Raw genomic sequence first — 9,616 nt, forward strand, 5'->3', positions numbered from 1 at the left:
ATAAATTTTTATCAATAATATAATGTGCATTCAAAGAAAGTGAGAGATAAAATAAATGGTTTAGAGGGAATATTCTACGAAATTACTAAGTAAATTTAAATAGTGGGTGTGGCTAAAAAATATAGCCTAACATCCTAATACATTGCAAAAAAGTTTTGGGTTTATACAATGTATTTATTTTGATTCAAAAGAGATCCCCTAATTATTATGGAAAAAGGGAAGAATTAATTACATTGTAGAATTAGATTTAGTACAAGCTGTAAAAGAAGCTATGATTAGTATTGAGTTATAGGATGATAATGATTAATGGTATGTTGTGTGTAAAATAATTGTGTCTGCATGGATAAACCGGAGTGTCCACTTAGCACCTCCCTCTCCGTTCATTTTTTGTCACTCACACTTGACACTTATACATAGATAACAATAACTTAACTTCCCAGAACTCCCAATTCCCTTCTCTCTTTCTTCTTCTCTCTTCATACAATGGACAGAGACATGCTTCCAGCAAGGTGGACGGAACCCTTACTTGCAGAAGACAACACTGACATTGGAATTCCCATGAATGCCCCTCTCACTTCCTTCAAAACCATACCCCAGCCTCCTCCAATTACCATAAACCCCTTCCCCTTCCTCCAACAACAAACCGTAACTGCTAACACTAACGATAACAACTTCCTCACGCACCAAGGCATGGACACTTTTGCCCTCGAACACTCTTTCTCTACTCTCAAACCCTCCTTCTTCGCCAACAACAACAATCCTTTTGATAATGCCTTCGATTTGGGACCTGACTCCGGTTTCTTCTTCTCCGGCAACCATTCTTCCAACTCCCCTCTTTTGATGGCTTTCTCTCAGCCTCTAATTGGCTCCGCTGACATGACTTCCGCTACTGAATTCCCGCCGGCGACGCGGTTGCTCCCGGCGGGGGGCACCGACGATGATGCGGTGCCGCTGGGTGCTGGATTTGAAATGGAAGCGTTTGCGGCTTCTGGAAATGCTCTGTTTTCGAGCAGGGGAAAGGGGTTGAGGCCTCTTGAGGTGGCTCCGACGGTTGGTGCGCCTCCCACGCTCTTCCAGAAGCGTGCCGCGCTCCGGCGAGGCTCCGGCGGGGCTGAGAGTCTTGAAGCTTTGGGAATGGGGAGTTTGGAGAGGAAATGGGGAGAGGGGGAAGTTGAAGAAGGTAGCATTGAGGCTTCAGTGTGGAATTATGATTCTGATGAGAATGTTGAGAGTGGTAGTAAGGCTGTGGTGGTGGAGGAGAGTGGGAACCATAGCGGCGGAGGGAATGGGAATTTGAGCTTGAGTGGCGGTGTCAATGGTGGAGATCAGAAAGGGAAGAAGAAAGGGATGCCGGCGAAGAATCTCATGGCAGAGAGGCGGCGCAGGAAGAAGCTTAATGATAGGTTGTACATGCTTAGGTCTGTTGTGCCAAAGATTAGCAAGGTTTGTGAGTGAGAACAGTAGTTATAATTGTTGATTTGTTGAAGTGTTATATCAATTGGCTGATGTTGATGCCTTGGTGTCTTGTTGAATTACTGGTCACATAGATGTTCATGACAAGTTCTAGCTTAGTTCTTTTGATGTGTTAAGGATTTAGGGATTATACATTCTAATGTATTTCATTGTTCATAGATGGATAGGGCTTCGATACTTGGGGATGCAATCGACTACTTGAGGGAGTTACTGCAGCGGATTAATGATCTTCACAATGAACTGGAGTCAACTCCTCCTGGCTCTTCGCTGCAATCTTCCACCACCAGCCTTCAACCTTTGACACCCACGCCGCAGACCCTTCCGTGCCGGGTGAAGGAGGAACTGTATCCTGGTGTCTTGCCAAGCCCCAAAAACCAACCAGCAAAGGTAAATCTTTTATCACCTCGTTGCAAGATACTTGGTGGACAGTATAGCTTGTTGCTTGCAGAATTGTTACAATTGGAACTGCGTTTATCTGGAGTTCACAGGACAAAAAGTTGCACATGGATGTAAATTTTGTGATGATTTAGAGCATGGAACTTGAATGAATATTATTTTTTCTGCATGAATTGCATCTTGTAGTGACCCACCTGCCAAAAATATTGAATTGATAAATTTGCATAAACATGTCATTTCAAAATTTCTGCTAATGTGTGATACATATGAATTGTAATATAAAATTTCGCATACCTACTCTTAGATGCTTACGGTCATGCAAGGTTCCAAGAGATGCAAAGGAAGGTTATGTGTGATTATTATTAGAATCCCTTATATTTGTGTGTCAATAACTCTGTATATTTGAACCTGTGAGAAACCCCTGATATTTATAATGGATTATAAAATGAACATTTAAGTAACTAGTTAGTATGTCTTGATGCCCAGAAATTCAGAAAGGTGTATTAGTGCAAACTAATTAGAAACCACTAGATTGTGTATGTAACTTTATGTTTACTGAATTTATTTGAATGGTAATTAAGGAAATTATTTTAACTTGACTTTTGTGTTTCTGAACATTTTAGGTGGAAGTTAGGGTGAGGGAGGGGAGAGCTGTCAACATTCATATGTTTTGTACTCGCCGACCAGGTCTTCTGCTTTCAACCATGCGGGCTCTGGATAACCTCGGATTAGATGTTCAGCAGGCTGTTATTAGCTGCTTCAATGGCTTTGCTTTAGACGTCTTCAGAGCCGAGGTATGGTTCTTTATTTAATGCCAGGCTTAACTTGACCATTTAATTTCCTCAATTTTGTCATTTTAATTTTAACTTTTAGTTTTATGATCCTTGCCCCCAATTTTGTTTGGGCATTCCAAATGGTGCTTAATAATTTCAAATTATCCATGTATTATTGCACATGATGTTCTTTCAATATTGATGTGATGCCTACCTCATGAAAAAAATTTTTTCTCCAAAATTATATGATGTCTGGCCAATACAGAACTTTAGCAATTGCTACATCATTGACAAATAATATAGAATTATAGATGTGCCTTTTTGATTTGCAATGATGCTACGTCTGGATCTATGAAATGAAATTTTATAAGGAGATTTAGCTGAATGAGTCTGGATGGGCTGGGATGAAATTAAAGAGAAATGGCTTGGTTGTAGCAACCTTAAGACACTGACTTGATGCCTTAGGTTGAGAACTCGTACCTGTTCCCATGACTCTAGACCATGTTCTCAGAGTGCTCCACAACAACAACAAAGCCTTATCCCACTAGGTGAGGTCGAGTACATGGATCAAACGATACCATTGCGCCCTATCATGTCTACAGTGAGACTGTTGACATGTAGATCTTCTTTGACTACCTCATGTATGATCTTTTTAAGTCTTCCTCTACCATTCACCACCTGTTCACCTTCCATCTCATCCACCCCCCTTATCGGGTGCGCTGCTAATCTTCTTCTCACATGTTCAAATCACTTAAGACGAGCCATCTTTTCACAATACGCGCTATTCCATCTTTTCTGCCACATGTCCAAACCACCTCAGAGTGCTCCAAATGTGACAAACATGAAGTGCTTAGCAATTCTCTCCCGTAATCCTATTTACATGTCAAGTATTTTTAGTCAAACAATCAAATACAATACTCTTAAGCTTCCTCTTGTTTGCTCTAGTTTTGTTTTTCTGTGGCTTGCCACTTATAATGGGTGGATGGCATTCAATAGTTGATACTCTCTTGGTTCCCATGGGTGATTGAAAGTTTAAACCATATATTGATTATTTGCATCTATGCCTGACAAGCACTTTGACTGCTTCACTCAGACGAGTAAATATTAGTTTAATGAAGAATGAAAAAACCTTGCAGGGCTTTCTCCTGTTTTGTTTGTTTGTTTGGTGTCTGATGTTTAACATATTTAATTCACTGATTACTGGTTTAGTTTGTTATCTTGTGGTTTTTTATAACGGATTTTCTGTGGTTTCTTATGATAATGTTTTCTTATTTGTTAACAGCAATGTAGAGAAGGGCAGGATGTTCTTCCTGAGGAAATCAAAGCAGTGCTGCTGGATTCAGCAGGGATCCATGACATGATGTGATTCAAGCTCTTCATTGATAAATGGCGAACTGTTTGTTGCAACTTGCAAGCAGTATCCAAATGCATTACCTCTTAACAATTACTGCCTGTAAAGGCATAACCATGAAGATCAAATAGGTTAGCTTAATCCGTAGGTTTGAGAAGTTGTCTTGTGGTGTTTTCTCATGATTTTGAGCAAAGCAAATGAACTTTAGATTTTTATTTTTAAGTGATGGAATATTATTTGTTTTACTCTGACCTCCTATTTTAGTCATGGAATAATTTCTATTTTATTTTATTTTATCACTTTTTATTGTTTTCTTGGTCAATTTTATTTTGCATGTTTAATTTTGCAACTATGCTACATATTCCTAAAATCAACTATTAAAGTTAGTCATCAATATAAAATATATGTTGAAATATAAATACACATTAAAAATAAATTAAACTACATATATATTTATATACAAATATAATATAAAATATATGTTGAAATACAAATACACATTAAAAATAAATTAAATTACATATATATTTATACACAAATATATTAGTAACTATTTTTGTGTACAAATAGCATTTTTGTTAATTTTGAATATGATAGATACAGAAAGTAGCAATCCATAGTCGGCCGGCAGTTGCGGTTTTTCTTTTTTTATTCTTTTATACAGGAGTGATAAGGTTAACTTTTTAATTCATTTGTGCTATTAGCCTCTTTTAGTATGCTAGCAATGAAATGGGAAAAATGCTGGTGCAGAGGAACGACCCCAGCACCTTATTATGGTATAAAACTTCGAAAGTATTGTGTTCAACGGAAAACATTTCAAATGAGGGTTATCATGTCATGTTTTGGTTTTTAAGGACACGTGTTAAAGACTTAGTATTACTATTGATAAAATTTTTAAATTTGTTAATTTAATAAATATAAAATAAATATATTAAAGTTTGATTTTAAAAATTTTTAATAAAAAAATTTAATTAATAATTTTAACTTGTGTCTTTAGAATATACATTAGCTAAAATTTTTAAATGATTTATACTTAAATAGGTAGTATTTTAAATGGTTAATATTTGAATTAAATTTTAGTTTTCTCTCTAACATATAAAAATATCTTATTTATGTTCTAAAACTTTTAAATAGGTTTAAATGTTTAATGTTATACTACTATTAAATATATGTGAAATAATGATATGGTGGAAGATCATTGTATCATCAGATGATAAAGACTACTCTCATGCGCTTATGGAAGGACCATAGATGATTGCGGGTCACTACCTCATCGTTAAGAGATAGAGACCTTTTTTTCTCACATTAGAAGATATTGTTCAGAAGGTTATTGTTTGGATTCGTATACCTAACTTGTCCATTAAGCTTTATAATCAACGCTTTCTGTGGAGGGTGGAATCAGCAATTGGTCATATGCCAAAAATCGATCGAATAATTTCTATACATTCAAGAGAAAAATTCGCTAGAATATATGTGAAAATTGATTTGGCTAAAAAACTAGTGCCTCGAATCTCTGTGTTGGGCGGTGAACTAAATATTGAGTATGAAGAGTTACATCCAATCTGTTTCTCTTGTGGAAAATATGGACATCGACTTGACTCTTGCTACAAAAATCTTGGAAGACAAATGCCATCCCAACTAACAAACCCAGGTGGCGGTGAGACAACCGGAAAAGGTGCTGTCGTTGACAGTGAGTGAGACCAAAAGAAAAATAATGTAAAAATTAATGCGCAAGAGCCTAGTGTAAAATATTCCTCCGAATTTTGGCCCATAGATACTGGTAAAAAGGCCAATTAGACGGAAAAAAGATTTTTCTTTTCCCAAAAAGAAAGGATCTCATTATGATTATGATTTCAACTTTAATATGGAAAGGGAGACAAATCAAGAATCCATTTATTTAGAGGAGGGGGGGGGGTCACGCTTTAATGCTCTTTATGAGAAAGGGAATATAACTCATGAAAACTCAAATAAGAAAAAGGATAATGGATCAAATGATAATGGGCTTCTATCTATTCAGGCCCAAGGCGGGTTAGACAAGGGACAAGCCTTGAGTAAAAAAATTCCTTAAGATTAATGCTTCAAAGAATCAAACTAGTCAGAAGAGTTGTCCACATGTCAAAACAGGAGTTGCAAAGAATAAAAAGCTTATTCCTCTTAAAGCCCAAATTTGGGGGAAACAGGTAGCCATCCACGGTGACACCATTGAAGTCCTCTCTCCCCAGAGGTCAAAGTGTAGGAATTTGGAGGTAGAAGCTATGGAATTGGTGATGCTTGAGAACATGAGTCGCCTTCAGCAAGAGCAAACGGAGGCTTATCGAGCGATGAAGGTGCCCAGGAAGTCCATTGATCGGTACCTTGTGAAAACTGATTTCTCCAATCGCAGAATGACCGAGAGCTCCACATCTGATGGCGTCGTGATGAAGCAAAGCGCTAATAGCCAGTCAAACAAACCGCCGGATGGGCAGGTGATTACTTTACTAGCAGTCAGAAACAAAGAGGCGAGCTTATCCCGGGACCGGATTAGTCTGAAGCAGAAGGCGAATGCCCAAAGATGATTTTCAGATTTTTCATAACCTACCTTTGCTATGTCTTCCTTATGAATATTATTAGTTGGAATTGTAGAGGTGCTGGTGCTAAATTCTTTCCTTATCTTATTAGAGATTTAAGGCGTAAATTTGATGCTAATTTTCTTTTATTATTTGAAACTCATTAAAGTGGGGATTGGAAAAAGATGTTAGAAATAAATTAGATTTTGATGGTTGCTTTGTGGAGGAAGCAAGTGGCCACTCTGATGGTATATGGGCTCTTTAAGATTCAAGTATTTGGAAGGTTGACATTTTTTGCCATAATAGACAATTCATTCATCTTTTGGTCTCTTGTAAAAATTCTGCTCCTTGATTACTCACAACCATTTATGGTAGTCTCCAAAAGTGAATAGAAAAATTTTGTGAAACAATTTGAGGAATCTAGCTAAGAACATTAATGCTCCCTGGTGCTTAATTGGTGATTTCAATGCTATTCTACACGACCACTAAGACGCGGGGGTGCTATTAGAAATGACTCTGGCGCTTGCTCTGATTTTCAGAATTGTATTTTTGACTGTGGGTTGATTAATCTGGAATTTGTGGCTGGCCTTTACTTGAAAAGGGGTAATTTGGTGACTAGGCTACACTGTACTCTGGAAAATTTAGATTGACAAATCCAATTTCCTAACGCCTGCATTAAACATTTTCCTATGCTCAAATAGGATCACGCCCCCCTCTGCCTTCAATTGTCTCAAAACAGTGTGGGTAATAGATGGAAACGACCATTTTATTTTCTTGCAGCTTGGTTGAACCACCCAAATTTTGATGGCATGATTAGGAACTGTTAGAAGTTTGAAAGTTCTTGGTCAAACAGTGTTAACAATTTTTAGATAGCTCTTAAGAATTGGAACATTTCGGTTTTTGGAAATATTTTCAAAAGAAAAAAAAGAATTCTCTTTAGACTTCAAGGTATTGCAAATTTCCTCTTTAATAGAGTTAACCACTACCTAGAGGATTTGCAATTTTGGATAAGTAAAGAATATGAAGAAGTGCTTGCTTAATTGGATCAAATTTGGTGATCGCAATACCAAATTCTTCCATGGATACACGATGATTCATAGAAGAAGAAATAGAGTTCTTGCCTTACAAAATGATGATGGTATTTGGGTCACTAAGAAAAATGATTTGGAGCACATTATTTTCTCGTTTTTCTCAAATCTCTACCAAGATACCAGTGATAACCCTTCCTACGTGCTACAGAATGAATTTTCGACATTAAACATTACTGAGCTTAATATCATGGGTGGTGGAGTGATGCAACAGAAGATTAAGGATGCTTTTTTTGGTATTGGGAGCCTGAAAGCGCCGGGCAGAGATGGCATACAAGTTATTTTTTACCAACAGCATTGGGATAAAGTCGGACCTGACCTTTGTAGTTTTATCCAAACTATTTTTTACAATCCCAAGAATGTCAATGAGCTGAATGAGACCCTCATCACTCTTATAGAAAAGGTAGATTATGTATCTAACCTCAAACAAATGAGGCCCATAAGCTTATGTAATGTTTCTTACAAGATTGTTACCAAAATTCTGACTAGTCATATGAGAAGAATCATGGAGAAGCTGGTTAGTCCCACTCAATGCAGCTTTGTGTTGGAAAGATAAAGTTCAGATTACATCATCATTGCTCAGGAAGTAATCCACTCCATGAGAAATAAAAAAGGGAGGCAGGGATGGATGGTGATTAAGATCGATCTCAAAAAGGCTTATGATAAGCTCAAATGGTCTTTTGTGGAGGATACTTTAAAGGATATTGGGCTCTTTCCAATACTATTAAGCTTATTCTCTCCTATATCTCCTCCGCAAGAATGTGAGTCCTTTAGAATGGTGAAGAATTGGAGGAGTTTAAACCAACAAGGGATATTCGACAGGGGGACCCGATCTCTCTTTACATTTTTGCCTTGTGCATTGAGCGCCTATCTTAGCTTATTAACTGTGCGGTTAATCATGGTTTTTGGAAGCCAATTTGTATCAAGAAAAAGGGGTCTGGCACTATCTCACTTATGCTTTGCAGACGACTTAATTCTTTATATTGAGGCTAATATGAACTAGGCAAGTGTTATAAAAAGATGTCTTAATGCCTTCTGTGAGAGCTCTGGATAAACGGTTAACCAGAAAAAAACTTGTATCTTCTTTTCTAGCAATGTTGGGGCCCTATCAGAGAAGAGATAAGTGATGCCTTGAGCTTTGCCAAAACAGACAATTTGAAAAAATATCTTGGGGTTCCTCTCCATTGCAATAAGGTGTCAGGTAGTATCTTCGATGATATCATTAGCAAACTCAACACTTGGAAGGCTTCATCCCTTTCCTTGGTAGGAAGAGACACGCTGGTGAAATCCGTCCTTTCTTCTATTTCATCATATACTATGCAAACTGTCTTACTTACTTTTACTACTTGTAATTTCATTGACCGTAAATGCAGAAATTTTCTCTTGAAAAAAAACGATCAATCAAAAAAGTTTCATCTCTTGATTTGGAAAAAAGTTGGCAAGCATAAGAATAACGGTAGATTGGGCATTCATTATGCTCATACTTTTAATCGAGCCTTTATGATGAAAGTGGGTTGGGGGTCTCATTGAGAAAAATGATGCTTTTTGGACCAGAATTCTGCGATCCAAATATGGTGGAGGCGAAGACATTATCTTGAGAGTAGAGCAAAAACAGAGCAACTCAAATATGTGGAAAGGAGTTTGCGAAAACTGGGAAAATGTCAAAAAGAACACCATTTGGCAAATTGGGAATGGTTCGAAAATCAATTTTTAGAAACATAATTGGGTGCCTAATTTAGGGAGCTGGACAAACATGTTTATCAGAAAAGTGTTGATACTATTGATTATAATAGTTCCCTCATGAATTTCCTCTCTATTTCAGGGGATTGGGACATCAAGAGGATTAAGGAATGGCTCTCGGACAATATTGTCAAAAGGATCAATGCACTGGCCCCACCATTCCCTTGGAAAGAGGAAGACCAAATAGCTTGGGCACTCATCTCGGATGGATCTTTCAAGCTTAAATCGGCCTATCAAGATACTCAAGAC

At 37.3% G+C, this 9,616-nt stretch overlaps 1 protein-coding gene across 1 annotated transcript; it reads left to right on the plus strand.

The window, feature by feature from the left end:
- Positions 1 to 389: 389 nt before the first annotated feature.
- On the plus strand, positions 390 to 4,292 carry LOC130933055 (transcription factor ICE1-like). Its single transcript, XM_057862556.1, has 4 exons — positions 390 to 1,443; positions 1,633 to 1,860; positions 2,493 to 2,663; positions 3,925 to 4,292. The coding sequence occupies exons 1-4, from the start codon at positions 484 to 486 to the stop codon at positions 4,006 to 4,008; spliced, it is 1,443 nt and encodes a 480-aa protein (XP_057718539.1). The 5' UTR covers positions 390 to 483; the 3' UTR covers positions 4,009 to 4,292.
- Positions 4,293 to 9,616: the final 5,324 nt, after the last annotated feature.

The sequence above is a fragment of the Arachis stenosperma genome, chromosome 6, assembly GCF_014773155.1.
Source record: "Arachis stenosperma cultivar V10309 chromosome 6, arast.V10309.gnm1.PFL2, whole genome shotgun sequence".
NCBI classification, from domain to species: Eukaryota; Viridiplantae; Streptophyta; class Magnoliopsida; order Fabales; family Fabaceae; genus Arachis; species Arachis stenosperma.

What these genes read in the sequence shown, in the direction of transcription:
- LOC130933055 (XM_057862556.1), top strand. Translation starts at nt 484, where the DNA reads ATGGACAGAGACATGCTTCCAGCAAGGTGGACGGAACCCTTACTTGCA. An exon ending in CCAAAAACCAACCAGCAAAG is followed by an intron (nt 1,861 to 2,492) that starts GTAAATCTTTTA and finishes TGAACATTTTAG; the next exon opens with GTGGAAGTTAGGGTGAGGGA. An exon ending in TAGACGTCTTCAGAGCCGAG is followed by an intron (nt 2,664 to 3,924) that starts GTATGGTTCTTT and finishes ATTTGTTAACAG; the next exon opens with CAATGTAGAGAAGGGCAGGA.